The following is a 17,192-nucleotide window of genomic DNA, read 5'->3' as shown; positions in this document are numbered from 1 at the left end:
AAATGAATAAAGAATACAAAAAAAAAAAAAAAAAACCATATGTTTTTCTTGCTTCACAGAACTCCATGGACCCCAGTCAAATCTCACAAAATCAACCCCACTTACTCCAATAAATGTTGGACCTGTCAAACTGAAGTTGGTACTCTTAAGCACCTTCTTTTCTCTTGCCCAGCAATCAGCTCCTTCTGGTCCTCAGTTTGGGCTACAGTTTGTTCAGTCTTCCAGATCAATATTCCACTGACTTACCAAATGCTCTTACTAAAATCTTCAGCGATATCTGATGATCTCTCAGACTCCGATCATCTTCTCTTTGATATTTTACTCACCTTGCCTTAAAGACTATTCTCACTTATTGGAAGGATTTATCCAAAGCTTCACACTCACAGTGGTGGAACCTCGTTTGTCTCACATACAGAACTGAAGCGTATTTGGCTAAGTCCTCCAATAGGTTTCCTCGGTTCCAGCTCAGATGGAATCTATTGAAACTCTACCTGCACTCTTCTCTCCCTTGAGTGGACCCTTCTCTAGTCTTTCTTCTTCCTTTCTCCCTTTCTTTTACTCATCTATTTATTCATCTATCTACTCATTCACTCATTTGTTTATTTATTTACTTACTTCATTTTACCTGGAACGTGCTTGTTTAGGTAGTTAGGATACAGTTGTTGTATTAGATATGCTATGAAGAAAATTTCTTGAGGAATGTATGAATCCATGTTCATGTTCTGCATTTCATTTTCTGTTTTTGTTGATTCCATTCATTGGCATATCTTTTGTTTTCCACTATTATGGATTATTTTATTCCATACTTTGTAATTTTGTAAAAATTCAATAAATAAACATTGACTAAAAAAAAAAAAAAAAGATAGTGACTTTTAGACGCTAAAGGCACAGTTAGTCAGAGCATAAAGCGGATTTTAAGTGAAGCGATTGTTTTACTAACCCTCCCCTCCCCTCCCCTCCCTCGTCTCTCTCTCTCTTTTTTTTTTCTAGTGATTTGACGTCAGGGAAGGTACTGCACTATCCTTGTGAATGTCTTGAGTTTTCGGGTTGCTTTGGCGGTGACTTTGGGCCGAGCCCTTGGGAGGGCGGGGAGTTGCCTTTGCCCTTCTTAGGACATGTTTCCAGTTGCCGCTGCAGATCGGTCGGGAGATCGCTGTGGGGAGGCTGCAAGTCACCATGGCGCAAGCTAAGATCAGTGCTAAAGCGGCGGCGGCGGGCAGCACTGGATGGCCATGGCGAAAAAAGAGGAGGAGGGCGGCGGTGGTGGTGGTGGTGGCGGGGGCTGGGGGAACCGCTTCGTGCGCTCCTCTTCTATGGCCGCGCGCTCCAGTCACCTGCTGGACACTTTGGACCAGTTGGAGTTCAGGTAGGGGCTGCGTGCCGTCGCTCGACCTGCAGCGGGATGATGACGTAGCTCGTCTCTTGGGTGGTTACAAGGGAGTATGGGTGGTTGAGGCGGCTTAGTTGCCCCGTGCGTGAATTCCTGTCTCTTTACTTGATTTTTGATTTACCCAGATTGAAGGGGGGGGTCGGGGTTGAGTTCTGCGTTCTGGAAGACTCCCGCGAGGACAGAGTGAGGCGCGCCGGGCACGCGCTTGCCTGCACAGCTATTAATAGCGTTGTTCTCGAGTCCCGCAGAAACCGCACGTTTCGTGCTCGGACCTAATCAAAGGGTGGATGTCATTTATCAGTAAAAGGTGCCATCCCGCCCACTTGAGAAATAGCTTTAGACCGGTAACAATAGGGATAAATGAGAAGGATAGATAACTGGTGAGGAGGAGCAGCCCAAAAAATGTTTTTTCCTTGTTTCTGAACAAAGGGCATCAGAGTGCACATTTTTATGTACGTATGTATTTGTCTTTCTTTCTATGCCGCTCTCCCAGGGGAGCTCAGAACGGTTTAAATTTGTTAAGGTATTAAAACATTTTCCCCTGTCTGTCCCAGCATGCCATGGGTAACACTGCAGCTGCCCGGAGGGAACCCGGCCCTTGCTCCACCCCATTCTTAGAGTGTACATGGGTGAACCATTGTGAATACCTCCCCTGGGGGAGAAAAAATACACATACTTGAAGAAAAATGTATCCTTTTTTTACACATAAGACTTAATTATATATATGATGCCAGAAAAATGAACACAGAATAAAAAATGCTTAGTGCTATTCTATAAGCCAGTGTCTCACAAACTTTGTTGAGCCATGGCACACTAAATGTAGTGGCTGCAGCTCGAGACATCTGGAAGTGCGATGACATCACATGCAGTGGTGCAGTAAGGGTGAGGGTGCCTCGAGTGGTGGTGCCCCACCCCAACCGCGCACCCCCTTCCTTTCCCCATACTTATTTTAACTTCTCCAGTGTGAGCAGCATGCCCATGTTGGTGACGGCTCGCCTTTTGACATCACTTCCTAGGTATGAGTTCCGGAAGTGATGTCAGAGAGAGTGCCCAATGCTGACATGGGCAGCAACCTCACGCCAGGGAATTAAAAAAGGTATGGGGAAGGTAAGGGGTGTGCATGACATGGAGAGGAGCCGGGGGGAGAGCACAGATGAGGAGTGCTGTGCCCTTAGGAAGACCATGCCCAGGGTGGGCCACACCCCCTTACTATGCCATTGTCACACACACGTGTGATGTCATCACATTAATGTCCACTCATTCGTGAAGGCCCTCCAGATGAGCTTTGAGCCTCCAGTTGGGGCACCGGAAGGGATGAAGCGTGGAGAGGAGAGGTGCTGGTGCCAGTAGGATGTGCTTCTCGCTGCAAGAGGCACGTCCTGTAGATAGCCGGAGCCTCTCCTCTTCCCCCAGCATCTTGCGCATACAGTTTACGATGCACTGCTATAAAGTGCTAGCAGCGATGGCTCTCCAAGCATGCCATGGGTAACATTTGCGGCTGCCCGGAGGGAACCCGGCCCCTTGCTCCAACCCCACCTTCCAGCTATCCCCTGCCTCCTCTGATGTTATCCCTGACATTGGAAAGATGGGCTGCTTCTCATTGGGTGTGATGGGAGAAGGGGCGGAGCAACCCTGCTGCCGGCAAAATTCAAATACTAAGCCCCAGAGAGCAAGCTCCTGGCATCAAGGCTGAGGTTCCTGAGAAGCCCAGTCAAATTCCATTGTTGCATCAGGAGCAACTTGCAACAGTCCACATGCATCCAGGAGTACAATGCCTAGAAAAAGCAAGGTGACTTGTCAACATCAGGCTACAGTGCAAGATTCTTCAACCTTACACCAAGATGTTGCCTTGCCTCAGAGATCATCTGCATGACTCAGGCGACAGCCAGAGAGGTACATTGATTCTGCAGATCTCCCTTTGTCAAGGTCCTTTCTGCATGCTCACACATGCCCACTCTCCACATCCGTTGAGGTCCAGGGCGAAAGAGCGGTTTTGCATCCAACACACCTTCAACCTCAGCAGAAGAGCGGACACAGTGCACAGACCAGCCAAGTACAGACCCAGTTGAAGGTGGGAAGCTGTGTGGCTCCAGTGGAAAGACATGGTACGACCGTCCCCTGAGCTGATCCTCAGCCAGATCTTGGCTCTAATACTCCTCTGCAAAGAGCAAGATCCAAGACAGAACATTCCATTGCCAGTTCTCCAGATCAGAGAATCACCAAGAGCAGACATCACTTGTCCCCATCAACCCCCGCCTTAGCGCCACAAATTACCATGTTCACACATCGCACCGCAGACCGAGTGAATCCAGTGGTAGATCAACCTGCAGCAGGTCCAGATCATGGAACAGATGACATAAAATGCAAAGGCTCCTCGGAGAACCTCACTTCAAGGTCAGGACAAGTGTCGAAGATCTTGATCCCACTAAAGTTCAATGGAGTATCCTGCTGTGGCGGACAGGTTTGACCTGTAAATAGTCGAAAGAGGAGTCTTGGATCGTTCTCACACACTAGGTCCCACTCTCGGCAGCGATATGCCCGAGTACAAGAGACAGTATCAGAGCATCACAGACACAGAGAGCAAGATCGATAGCTGGAGTCTAGACCACAAGCACACTTCGATCACAACCCATATTGGAGGTCTCTTCAGATCATCTCGTTCCCAGGATCTTGGAGATCTCCACTTTCAAGTCATTGTGCACGACGCCTTACGCTCCAACCTTTGGAAAATGTCGAAACAGCTTGCATTAGTGGACATACACTCATGCCTTCCCTTCAGTCTGATGTCGGGACATCTAGTCCAAGGCAACCAGAGTGAACCATGGCAGTTGGAGACTGCGACCGTTCGCACATCACACTTCCTGGCATTACAATGCAACACAACAGCATCAACTGCCGCCTCCCAGACAACTGGACCAGTGTTCCCAGCACCCAGCCCTCGATGAAAAAGAAAAATGACTCTACAGCACCAAAGAATAAGGTTCTTCCTCTTCTTTGTCCTCTCCCATTCCTCCCCTCCTTCTTGCTCATCCCAACGCACTGGCCCTATCTTCCACATATGGAGTTCCCCCTGAGCGCCTGTGGCAGAAAGTCCCTGGTCTCAGAAAAAAGGTGACCAGGTGGGAATATTTTGACATCTTCAAGCTTGCAGATGGAGAAAGCATGCGAAGAAGCGTGCAAAGAAAGGTAACCTTCCAGCAGACCATAGCAGGCCTATTTCCCGAAACCTGGCTTGCCGGGTGATGTCGTACACTCGTATGATGAGCATCGCATGCTGGAAAAGACCCGAATTGACGGACTCCATGCTGTGCTACCTCGAGACAGTGATTGGCATATACCAGGAAAACAAAGGAACTGCCTGGCTCGCCTTTGATGAGCAATTCAGAGACAAGATGGAGTCCAATCCAAACCTAGTGTGGGACATGGATGATGGGGGTCTTTGGCTGAGGAATGTCTACTGTCGCAGCGCTAGTGCACTTGCGCATCTCCATTTTCAAAGAGCAGTACTCGGAGCCAAAAATGGGAGGCCTGGCCCCCTTGTCGCGTGATGTCTGCTGGAATTACAATAGATCGACATATAATATTCAAGGATGCAAATTCAAGCACCTGTGTAGCATCTATGGCTCCCCGCACCCTCTATCCATGTGTCCCAAGAATTCTCAAACACAGCAAAGAGCAAGCTCCAAGGTCTGACACCTTCAACAAGGCTCATTCCCGAATTCTCATTCAAAACATGTTACCCTGGCTGAATAAACACCCAAAGCGAGCTGATGCACAATTATTGTTACAAGGATTTACTGTGGGTTTCTTCATCCCATTTGAAAAAAGCATTCCACTGGCACCCTCCCAGCCTGATGTCCCTCTGAGCCTGCATCGAGCTACAGTGATTGCCGATAAATTAACAACTGAGATTGAAGCAGGACAAATAGCAAGGCCTTTTTATCGAGTCCCCTTTCACAATGATGTTCGTGTCCCCCCTCAGCGATCCCAAAGAAAGAAAAAGGGATATTCTGGCTAATTCACAACTTGTCCTACCCCTCAACTTTGCATGCTGGGTCATACCTATGGGCAGAATTTTTATACACAAACTGTTAGCGACAACGACAGGCATTAGCCGAAAACACCATCACCTTGCGTGTCTCACTGCACCTGAAGCATGACCTTCAAATTTGGCTCCAGTTCTTAAACGAATTTAATGACTTGTCCCTCATTCAAGTCCAGTCAGTAACTAACTCGGATAGTAACCTCTTCACGGATGCGACCGGTGCAATGTGATGTGGTACCTACTGCGACGGAGCTTGGTTTGCCACCTCCTTGCCCCAGTCATGGAAGGACTCTGGCCTTACCAGGAACATCACCTTCCTCGAGCTCTTCCCTTTAGTTGTAGCTTTGTATGTATGAGCTCCCCAGCTTGGAAATAGGAGGGAGACCTTTTAGTCGCACAATGCGGCAGTTGTCGAGACCATCAAGAGGCAGACGGCCCATTGCCCTTGGGTGGCGGAGCTGGTACAAGTCTTGGTGTTGCGCTGCCTACAAATAAACCTAACTGCAGTGGATAACAGAATAGCGGATGCTCTTTCACGACAACAATTGCTTCTCTTTCGACAGCTTGCTCCATCAGCAAAAGAAAAGCCAACACAGATCCCTGAAGAGTTATGGAAGCTAGGAGATGCCCAGCAGAGCTGCTACTTTCTGGTTCACTTGCGCCAGCTACCTGGCTGGCCTACCAATCTGCCTTCCAGAGAGTCGCTGGTCATCTCTACTCCCTGGGTTGGGACTATGGACCAGTGAGCAAAGGGCTCATCACGCACTACATCATGGATGCGTTCAGAAGTGGCATCTCTACAGCAAGAGTTAACTCCCACCTAGCGGGGTTCACATTCTTCTCCAAGCTCGTTGGCTGGGGCAACCCATGTACCAGTTTCCTGGCGAAGACCCTACTTAAAGGTTAGGTCAGGTGAATCCCACTTCTTCCAGACATCTGCTTGCCAGTTACCCACAACTTACTGCAGCTCCTCTGGAATACCTTGGGGGCTATGTGCTCTTCAGAGCGGCTTTCTCCCTGGCCTTCTTTGCTGCCATGCGCATCTGCGAACTGACTGTTCAGTCCAGTCAGCACCTAGCGGGTGGGCTGTGTCTTGATGACATTGACTTCCAAGGTGAAGCAGCATGAGGTCCAAAACAGACCAGAGAGGCAAAGGACAGATCATCACCTTGCACCGCATTCCTGGCTTACTAACATGCCCCGTCAATAACCTTCAGAATTTTATGTCGGCCCGCCCAAAGGGAAGTCATGTCTTTCTGATACACCAGGATGTGAGTCCGCTCATGAAGTTTCAATTTACTTTGTTATTTTGTAGGGCTTTAACTGAGGCAAGGCAGTGTCTTGAGTGCTTTGGCACGTGTTCCTTTTAAGGAGTCACTAGTGATGTTCTAACCCTTTTATAAACTGCATTGAACTTGTCTATTAGGTTATTATGGTATATAAGAATTGTATTGTGTTGTGTTAAACCAGGTTTGGATTTTGCATAATTTTTGAAATTCTAATAAAGATAAAGAAATATTTAATTGTTTTGATGTTGTGGCTATATGGCTGATCTGACACAGCATAAGTTGGAACATGGGTAAATACACTGAAGTATGGTTTTCAAAAAATACATGGATCTTGCTTGGCTCCACTTTTTACTAACGGCTGCTGGCGAATTATTCTGTTGTTATATTGATGATGAAAATTGACAGCTCAAATTTTTACAGTTGAGTGTTCCTGTGTTTTAGTCTGTGATTGATTTGAAAACTACTCCCATCTTTGGATGCTGATCGAGGTGGTCTCTGCTTTGGTTGTAAGCATTACCATAATTCAGTTTATGTCTGGAGAATTTAAATGAAACAACAAAAGCAGATAGTATGATGTTACAATAAATAATCACAAATTTTTAAATATGTAAATAAAAACTTTACATACAGAGTACTAATATAAGTACAAATTGTACTAATACAAACTGATCAGACAATAATACCCTTTATTACATACTAGTCTTTAAGCCCGTTACATTAACGGGTGCCAGAATAGATGTGTCTGTCTTTCTTTCTGTCTCTCTCTTTCCTAGGCTGTCTAGAAGCACCCCTTCCCTGCTCCCCCTGTCCAGCAGCAGCCCTTCTCCCTTCCTTTTCCCTCCCCCCTGTCCAGCAGCACCTCCTCCCTGCTCCCCCTGTCCAGCAGTAGGCCTTCTCCCTTCCTTTTACGCCCCCCTCCCTGTCCAGCAGCACCTCTTACCTGATCTCCCTGTCCAGCAGTAGACCTTCTCCTTTCCCTGCTCCCCCTGTCCAGCATCCACTAGTCCAGGCAGCCTCGGGGCTTTTGCTAGGCCGGCCCACCTCGCATTATCGAAGTGGACCAGCCTAGCAAATGCCCCGCGGCTGCTGAGTTTGCAGGTCGGGGATGAGAAGATGCGTCCCAGCAGCGCAGGAGTCAAACTGCCTTTGAAATCACCGTCGCAAGCTGCCCCACGCGCTGGAAATGGAATTCAGCTCGGAGGGACACAGCACGGTGGCAGAGATCACAAAACCCTAAGTGCGCATGCGCGTTTAGGGTTTTATTATAGAAGATAAAGGCAAATCATTGAAACATAACACAAAAAAAACAATCCATTCATTTAATCTTAAGAACAGTCTAAAATGGTTTGTCTCATTATAGAAGCAGAAAATTGGTCATGTTATTCCCATTCTGAGGAATCTCTGCTAGCTACCATTGGAGGCTAAGGGCTCTTTTTACAAAGCCGTAGTAGCTGTTGTATTCAATTCCTATGGGCTGTGTCGCATGTGCTGCACCAGGATTCACTACCATGGCGTTGTAAAAGGAGCCCTAAGTTGTTTAGAAATAAGCTATATGGTTCAATGCACATATATCTGATGATATCGACATTGGCTTTTTCATCTATTAAGTCATTTAGGTGTCCTTTTATTAAAGCGCACTAACCGATTTAGCACGTGTTAAAATCTAAGGCATCCATTATATTCTATGGGTGCCTTAGCATGTGCTAAATCGGTTAGTGTACCTTAATAAAAGGACCTCTTAGTGTTTGTTTTAAAATGTTTTTATAGTTTTAATTTAAAATGTTTTGTATTTGTATTTGGTTAGCTTGATACTTCTTGTTCACACAGGGTTGAAGCTCTGCGTGAGGCTGCATCTGCACTGGAACAAGAGAAGGAAACTCTGTTAGAAATGATCCAAAGTGTGCAGAACAGCCAAGACATGAGGAACATTAGTGATGGTAAATCCCATTCACAAAATAATTGGCATAGAGAGGGGCAAGCAGAGAAAGATATGAGGAAAAAGCATATTACAGATGTTCACATTATATAAGAAAACTTTTTTATACTCTAGGGAAAATCCACAAAAGTATAAGATGTATCAAAAACCAACACAGTTTGTGGAAAAGTCAGTAACTTTCTCATATTCAAGCATGACAAATTAAATATGTTAATCTTTGTTTTTATAGATCAGGTGGAGAAAAACCTCAGATGACTTCAGGTTGTACAATAATCATTGGTCAAAAAACCTCCACTTCTTGAAACATATATATATATACATATATATATATATATATATATATATATATACACATATACATATATACAAATACATACATATATGCTCGCCCCACCCCAAAGGACTGCTCACCCCCCGGGAAGGCCTGCGTGTTCCCCCTGGCCTCCCCGCACCGTTTACCTTAACGAAGCAGCCTGCAGCAAGATCGCAATGCCAGCAATCTTTGCACTGCTTTGGAACTGTTTCCTCCGCCGAGGTCCAGCCCCTCCTCTGACGTTAGAGGAGGGGTGGGACCACGACAGAGGAAACAGCTCCAAAGCAGTGCAAAGATTGCTGGCATTGCGATCTTGCTGCAGGCTGCTTCGTTAAGGTAAACAGTGCGGGGAGGCCAGGGGGAACATGCAGGCCTTCCCTGGGGGGTGAGCAGTCCTTCTGGGTGGGGGGTGGGGTGAGCAGTCCCTCGGGGTGGGGCGGGCAGGCCTTCAGGGGATGCAGGCCTTCAAGGGGGGGACAGGCCTTTGGGGGAGATGCTGGCCTTCAAAGGGAGGGACAGGCCTTCAAGGGGGGGTGAGCAATCCGGGGTGAGGGGTGGGACAGACCTTCAGGGGGGACAGGCAGGCCTTCAGGAGTGGGATGCAGGCTTTCAAGGGGGGGACAGGCCTTCAAGTGGGGGCAGGCCTTCAGGGGTGGGATGCAGACCTTTAAGGGGGGGGGACAGGCCTTCAGGGGAGGGAGGCCCTAGTGTAGAAATACACGGAGGAAGGGAGGGAAAGGAGGGGGTTCAAAGAGACGTGCTTATGCTGGACTTTGGGGGGGGAAGAAATAATGGGCCTGAAAATAGAGGAGAGGGAGAGAGATGATGGACCATGGGATTTAGGGAGGGAAGGAACAGAAAGGAAGAGAAGTTAGACACAAGGGATGGTGTGGAGGTGGGGATAGAGATACTGGATAGGAGGGTAGTTGGGAAAAGAAAGGGAGAGATAGTGGACCCTGGGGTGGTGGGGAAGGGGGGATAGATGCTGGATGAAAGGGTAGTTAAGAAAAGGTGGATCTGTGGAGGGAGACAAAAAAAAGGGAAGATGCCAGACCTCCTGGGGAGGGAAGGGAAACGGAATGGGAGGACAGGGTGGCAGATGGATGGTTAGCACAGAGAAAGAAGGAGACCCTAGCAAGCAAGTTATCAGAAGACAACCAGAGCCTGGGACCAACAAGATTTGAATAATGACCTGACAACAAAAGGTAGAAAAAATAATTTTATTTTCTGTTTTGTGATTACAATATGTCAGATTTGAAACGTGAATCCTGCTAGAGCTGGTGTTAGACTGCAAACGTGAGCTAGGATTTAACAGAGAGAGGAAAAGTCTTGTTTGTTTGTTTATTTTGTTTACACCACCAGTGTGGTTAGGAGAAAGCAAAGGGGGTGAAGAGGCTATAAAATAAATCCATCAGGATGTTTGAAAAAAAACACCCAAGGAAAATCAAATCGAAAAACCAATTCAATAGGCTGAATCGAATCGAAATTTTTTTTTCCTGAATCGGACAGCACTATTGGACACTATAAATATGGCAAATACAAATCTTGAGCCATGACTGAAGAATTAGTTTCTTATACAAATCCTATGGATAAAAAGTTGTATAAACTACATTGTAATGCAAATCTATTTCTGGTCTACATTTTGCAAAGTGACTGAAATAAATTGTATTTTGGCAAGACCATCCAGCCTTTACATATTAGATTTAACAAGCATCGTTCAACAGTACGAAGACTTCAAAATGGATTCCCATTATATCGCTGCTAAACATGGCTTTGAGAAATTTACAGGCTTTACAATTGATTGGGTGATTCCAGGGAGACATAGGGGTGATACTGCTGAGAGGCTGTTATAGCATGAGCAACAGTGGATTCATCGTTTGCAATCACTAGAACCCATGGGTTTAAATAGTACTATAAAATGGACACCATTTTTGTGAACAAGATGATAATGAGTGGTGCTACCATCATAGATGACATCATGTTCATCACCAATGACATATCTAGCATAGTGTTACATTCTCAGCATCTGTAATGGGTTATCGGCACAATTTTTTGGTCTGTATTGGCTTCAGGAAGGAGTTGTAGCAATGCCAGTGAGTTGAGTCCAGGAATATTATTGTAGTTCACTTTACATATTGTTTCACTTATTAATTTTATGTGTGTTTTTTTAGGCATATGTTTGTTTTGATCCCCTGATGAAGCCAAAGGTGAAATGGGTCCCTGTTGAGATTAAATAGGTTGTGTCCATTAGTCAGTTAAAAGTATAATTGATCTATTTCAGTTCAAGAGGATATTAAATATTTAAAGATAAATTTTCAAAGGCTTGGGTGTTATGTATTTTAGTAGAATGCTTGAACCCACTTAAGTTGATGATATTCAATCGCCTGAAAATCTATGCATACTTCTAGCCTAGTTTAAAGAAGTGTTCAGGGGAGACAGAGGGCATAATTTGGTTGGGGAAGAAAATAATATACATGCAGTAAGGATTTAAGTACCGTATTTACTCGAATATAAACCAATGTGCAAGATCAGATTTTGTGCCCGAACTTGGCGATGTTGCGAAGCTAGCAGGTGACCCGCTCTACCCCTCCACTCAAAAAAATTTTGTCTCTGCCTCTGAAGGGCCCAAGCCAACTCTTCTAAATCAAGCACTTGTAGGTCTCTCCACAATCGCCCATGACTTGGCTCCCATCCGAGGAGGGATTTCGCCCAAGACGAGCAAGCAACTTCACTTTACACACAATCCAACACTTATTACGAAATACAGCAACCCCGCATCGTAGCTTTAAAACTTTCCCACAAGGTACTAGGACTGACCGCCCCATTATCATTCAAGTCAAAAAACTTCTTAACATCTGTCTCTAACCTTGGTAGCATTTGAGGGTCTTGTAAAAGGAAATCATTCATCTGCCACATACATCTCCCCTCATAGGCCCCTCCCACGCTGATCACCATCTCAAGAGGAGCATGATCTGACTAGACCTGGGGTTTAATGGTGGATCCGCAAACTCTAGAAAGTGTAGCACGACAAGTCAGCCATGTAGAGCGGAATAGAACATATAATCCCTCTCACCAGGGTGATGAAAATGCCACACATTCTCCAAATCATGACGATGAAGAAATCTATAAAAAGCACGCCAGTTGCTTCTAGCATAACAAATCGCAGAGTTCAAATTGTTATCCATGGGATGGCAGGTAAGATTAAAATCTCCCCTTATCAACAAAGTGCCCTCCCCATGATCTAACAAAATAGGCAGTCTAGCAAACTGTAAAAAGCTCCTTGACCTGAATTAGGGGTATATACATTCAATAAACTATAAAGTTGTACATCAAGTTATGCCTTAAGTAGAATGTACCGCTCCTCATTGTCTCTCTAATATCCTTGTGAATTAGAATTACTACCCCTTGGGTCTTCTTATGCACCCTATTAGAGGAAAGAAAAATATGGGGTTAGCACTGGTGTGAGAGCAATTTCTCAAAGTGAGATTGAAAATGGGTTTCTTTAATAAAACCCACTTCCACTTTCAAGCGGCCCAATTGTTTAAATAACAAATGCCTTTTTAATGGGTTATTCAATCCTTGCACATTGTATGATAAAAAAGTTTACTTAGCCATTACCTTACGTAACTACACAGCCTAAATATCCACTCAACAAACCCAGCTCACACAAACAACACATATAACTCCCACTCACACACCCTAACCCTTCACACAATCAATGGCCATGCTTCTAAGCTGCCTCTCGCAATACCATTTGGCACAACCCCACCCGCAATTCTCCCCCCGTCTCCCCACAACCCGCATGGGCCATCTGCCAACGGACATGGATTCCATGCTTACAGGAAGTGTAGAAAATCAGCCCCTTGGAGGACTCCCAATGCACAGTACAAAGCATATAGTGCTCCCCCCACAACCCTTCCATGAAAACCCCCCAATCAAAACATAACTCCATTTATACAGTGAAACACAGCAAGATCACAATGTTCTGGAAACAACACAAACCCATCTGTTGTTCAGCGAGTCTCCATGTCTACTTGGCAATGGGAGGCTCTGGACTGGACTACCTTTTGCCAGCCCAGGCTTAGTATAGATTTAGGAACAGGAAATCGCTGTGGCTGAGGATCTGAGTCTGTGGTTGAGAGAACACCCGCCTCCATATCATGCAGGCCTTGACATCTGCTGTAGAAGTAGCAGTGTATATCTTACTAGCCTGCATAAAAGCTAAACCAATGGGAGACAGCAAATTTTCTTGTCCCGAAGAATCTGTGTCCAGTTCCAGTAAGATTGGTGGCGAACCAAAGTCACTTGTGCAACATCAAGGTAAATTTCGATATCTACTTCTTCCCATTTAATCAAACAGACTGTCATTGTGGCGTACTGCACACAGCACATGCTCCTTGTCAGCATAACGGTGAAAGCAGGCCACTATATCATGAGGCCGATTGCCATCTCGCTGCCTAGCAATCTGATGTGCTTGAACCAGCATGGGCTTGCCCACCTCCACCGGAGAGCCTGCTGCCTTGGGCGCTTTTATGCAGAGATGCTCAATCATCTCGATGCAACGGAAATCCGCCACTGTGTCATGCACGCCCCTGAACCACAAGTTGCAGTGCCTGGACCGATTCTCCAGATCTTTCAATTTTAACGTGGTCGCTTCAGCTCGCTCCTCTAATGCTGAAATCTGCTCTTGTAACCTGGTGAGGTCAGCACTGCGAAAGTCTAATACCGTCAACACCTCACCCAGTCTGTTACCGATCTTACCAACATCATACTTCATGTCTGCTAGGGCCTCATGAATATCAGCCCAGATTGAAATAAGTTCATCTTTTAATTCCCAAAACCAGACATACATCTGTTGCAGCTGTGGGATCGATGTTTCAAGCAATTCCAGAATATTCGGATGCCATTTTAGAATCAGATCTCAAGGGCCCATTCAGGAGCAGGGATGAAAAAGTTTTAATATCGGTCTGCTTCTTCCGAGTACTCCTGGTAGTATCCCAGTACAGAAAGACGTTTTGTTGCTTGAAGGGGGAACGCTTAAAACATTAAGTAAGCCAGTATTCCATCGTGTATCCTTGGAGCTAACTCTCTAGGCTGCCATGAACCATGGTGATGTCACTTCCTCTCCCATGAACAGCAAGATTTTTGATTGATTTTTTCCCCAATATGTTTAAGTTTTATTAATTGTTTACTCTTAGGTGTTTGTAATTATAGAATTCTGGCCTGTTTGTTATACTCCTAGTACACATGAAAAGGGACATCAGATTTTGTTGCTTATTCTTTTAATTAAGAACATAAGAGTTGCCATAATGAGACAGACTGAAGGTCTATGAAGCCTAGTATTCTGTTTCCAGCAGTGGCCAATCCAGGTCACATTTATCTGGGAAGATCCCAAAAAAAATAAAACAGATTTTATGCTGCTTAGCCTAGAAAAAAGCAGTGGATATTCCCAAGTTTTTGTAGACTGGCTCACCAGGGTCACCCAAATTCCTATTCTCGGTTTATATTTGAGTCATCTTTTTTTTTCCATCCTTTTTTTGGTGGGGGAAAAGTCACCTTAGTTTATATTCAGATCGGTTTATATTCGAGTATATTCATGTAGTCAATATATATGCATTATGCTGTTATTTGAGACAATAAAGCAGATGTGTATTATTATAGGCTCCTTTTACAAAGGTGCGCTAGCATTTTTAGCGCACACACCGGATTAGCGCGCACTATAGCATGCGCTACACGAAAAACTACTGCCTGCTCAAGAGGAGGCGGTAGCGGCTAACACGCGCGGCATTTTAGCGCACGCTATTCCACCCGTTAAAGCCCTCGCACACCTTTGTAAAAGGAGCCCTATATCTATAATCTAGTCCTTTAAATATAAACCGTTAAGTACTCGGTGTTTGAATGTCAGAATAGTTTGTGCAGGCAATTCTGCTTGTGTTCTTAGGTGCCTTATGAAAATGTACTCTTAAGCTTGGACTATGAAATCATGGCACACATATAAATCCATATTAAAACAGTATACTTTTTCCCTTTTGCTTACATTTTGATAACTATTCAATAACAATGCATATTCTTTTTTTTTTTTAGGAGAAAGGGAAGAACTCACTATCACAGCAGATCGTCTGTTAGGTCGCACCCTAACTGTGGAGGTCTCCATAGAAATCATTCGCAGTCCTCAGCAGCAGAAAGCCTTCAAGCAGGCCACACAGATAATTGATGAAGTATCCAATAAAGTCCTAGATGATCTAGAAAATGGCAGGAAACATCTAATCTCACTTCATGGAGCATGCACATCTGAAGTGCCAGCAGGACCCATTGATCAGAAATTTCAGTCTATAATAATTGGGTGTGCTATTGAAGATCAGAAGAAAATCAAAAGGAGATTGGAGACTCTGATTAGAAATATAAGCAACTCAGAAAAGGCAATAACACTATTAGATCATCAGAATCAGAAATCAGTTGTTCAGGAGCTTTGTAGCAAAGAAAAGTAGTACAGTGATGTAAACCTTAAGTGCACACCTGCTCACATATGTGCACAGAAAGCAAGATGGAGAGTGCTTACAACATTCCTGTTCACACTTCGGCAAAACCGCTGAGTAATTTTTGCTTGCTATATCAAATGCTGGCTGTATATTTTTTCTACCCACAGATAAAGATCACCAGGAATATCATGTTTAATAACACATTAATTAATGTATGCTGTTCCAAATAAACTTCCATGCTTTTCTGATGAACTTTAATTACAATATAATCTGTTTTCTCAGTGGTCTTAACATGCATAATTTTTTTTTATAATTTGACGTAAATTGCTGTTTTACAGCACCAGAATGCAAAACATTGTAAAAATCTTATAGATTTTTGTCTCCAAAAAGTATGTTAAAAATATGTATTTTTGCTCTTGCCCTGTACATAGCCATCATAAGTCAGGCCTGCCTGGCTACAAGAGAAGGAAATGTAATCTGCTACTCCGTTAGAAAGGGTGATCTCTTTTTACTGCACTTCAGGCCACAATAAACAAACCAACATAAAAATAGGGTAGATTTCTTTTTATGAAACTGAGATTGTTCCAAGTGAAAGGAAACAGCTGTTTTACAATCCAGTAAATGAAGACCTTTCATCTTTATGGACATATTGCCAAGGAAAAATGTTCGCATGATGCAGAGCACCTTGTTGTGATTAAATTAAATATGATGAGGATAAGTCATTAGAGTGTGGAGTTCTCTTGACTTTACAAACTAAAATGACTAGCACAAGGTCTAGTACTTATTCTCTGAAAAGTCTACAGCCTTCATCGCAGAAAGAGAAAGACAGGCAAAAATATATGGAAAAGTTAAGAGAGGCTGGTCGAGTAGTCAGGAAAGCAAAGATACACATGGAAGAAAAAATAGCAGACATGATAAAACAGGGAGACAAGACATTTTTTTTGATATATCAGTGATAGGAAGAAGTGCAAAAGTGGCATTGTGAGACTCAAAAGTGAAGATGAGGAATATGTAGAAGCTGATAAAGAAAAGGCTGAATTGGTTAACAAATATTTCTGTTCTGTGTTCATGGCTAAAGCGTCAGGAACAGGACTGCAGAAGACAAATGCGACTAGGGATGGAAGAGTGGTATATACTAATGGATTTTCAGAGGGTTGTGTTACTGAGGAGCTTGCTAAATAAAAGGTAGACAAATTGACGGGGCTGGATGGTGTAGATATGAGGTTGCTGAAGGAACTTAGGGAAGTTCTGGTGGCTCCACTTTTCAATGCTTCTCTAGAGTTGGGAATGGTACCGGGGGACTGGAGAAGGGCGGATGTGGTCCCTCTACAGAAAAGTGGAAGTAAGGAAGAAGTAGGGAATTACAGGCCAGTAAATCTGACTTTTGTGATGAGCAAATTAATGGAAACACTTTTAAAATAGAGAATGGTGACGTTTCTGGAATTTGGTGGCTTACAGGACCAGAGGCAATATGGATTCACTAGAGGTAGGTCTTGTCAGAGACATCTGATTAATTTCTTTGACTGGGTGACCAGAGAATTGGATAGAGGGAGTGCACTAGATGTGGTGTATTTAAATTTTAGCAAAGCCTTTGACAGTGTTCCACATAGATGTCTAATAAATAAACTGAGTGCCCTAGGGATGGGTCCCAAAGTGACGGGCTGGGTTGGAAACTGATTGAGTGGAAGATGATAGAGTGTAGTGGTTAATGGAGATCGCTCTGAGGAAAGGGATGTTACC

The 17,192-nt window shown here is 44.5% G+C and overlaps 1 protein-coding gene across 3 annotated transcripts; it reads left to right on the top strand.

The window, feature by feature from the left end:
- Positions 1–1,281: 1,281 nt before the first annotated feature.
- On the top strand, positions 1,282–15,704 carry BAG2 (BAG cochaperone 2). 3 transcript variants are annotated; one of them, XM_033939200.1, is made up of 3 exons: positions 1,282–1,366; positions 8,552–8,661; positions 15,058–15,704. In XM_033939200.1, the coding sequence occupies exons 1-3, from the start codon at positions 1,314–1,316 to the stop codon at positions 15,459–15,461; spliced, it is 567 nt and encodes a 188-aa protein (XP_033795091.1). In that variant the 5' UTR covers positions 1,282–1,313; the 3' UTR covers positions 15,462–15,704. The 3 variants fall into 3 exon arrangements, with proteins under 3 accessions (XP_033795091.1, XP_033795092.1, XP_033795093.1); XM_033939201.1 differs by lacking the exon at positions 1,282–1,366 and adding an exon at positions 1,430–1,842; XM_033939202.1 differs by lacking the exon at positions 1,282–1,366 and adding an exon at positions 2,386–6,706.
- The last annotated feature ends 1,488 nt before the right edge of the window (positions 15,705–17,192 follow it).

This window comes from Geotrypetes seraphini, chromosome 3, assembly GCF_902459505.1.
Source record: "Geotrypetes seraphini chromosome 3, aGeoSer1.1, whole genome shotgun sequence".
NCBI classification, from domain to species: Eukaryota; Metazoa; Chordata; class Amphibia; order Gymnophiona; family Dermophiidae; genus Geotrypetes; species Geotrypetes seraphini.
This window is presented reverse-complemented; position numbering and strand designations above follow the sequence as displayed.

Excerpts from the sequence above, each read along its gene's own strand:
- BAG2 (XM_033939200.1), top strand. The coding sequence starts at position 1,314 with ATGGCCGCGCGCTCCAGTCACCTGCTGGACACTTTGGACCAGTTGGAG. Across the intron at positions 1,367-8,551 it reads TTGGACCAGTTGGAGTTCAG|GGTTGAAGCTCTGCGTGAGG; the intron begins GTAGGGGCTGCG and ends TTGTTCACACAG. Across the intron at positions 8,662-15,057 it reads CATGAGGAACATTAGTGATG|GAGAAAGGGAAGAACTCACT; the intron begins GTAAATCCCATT and ends TTTTTTTTTTAG.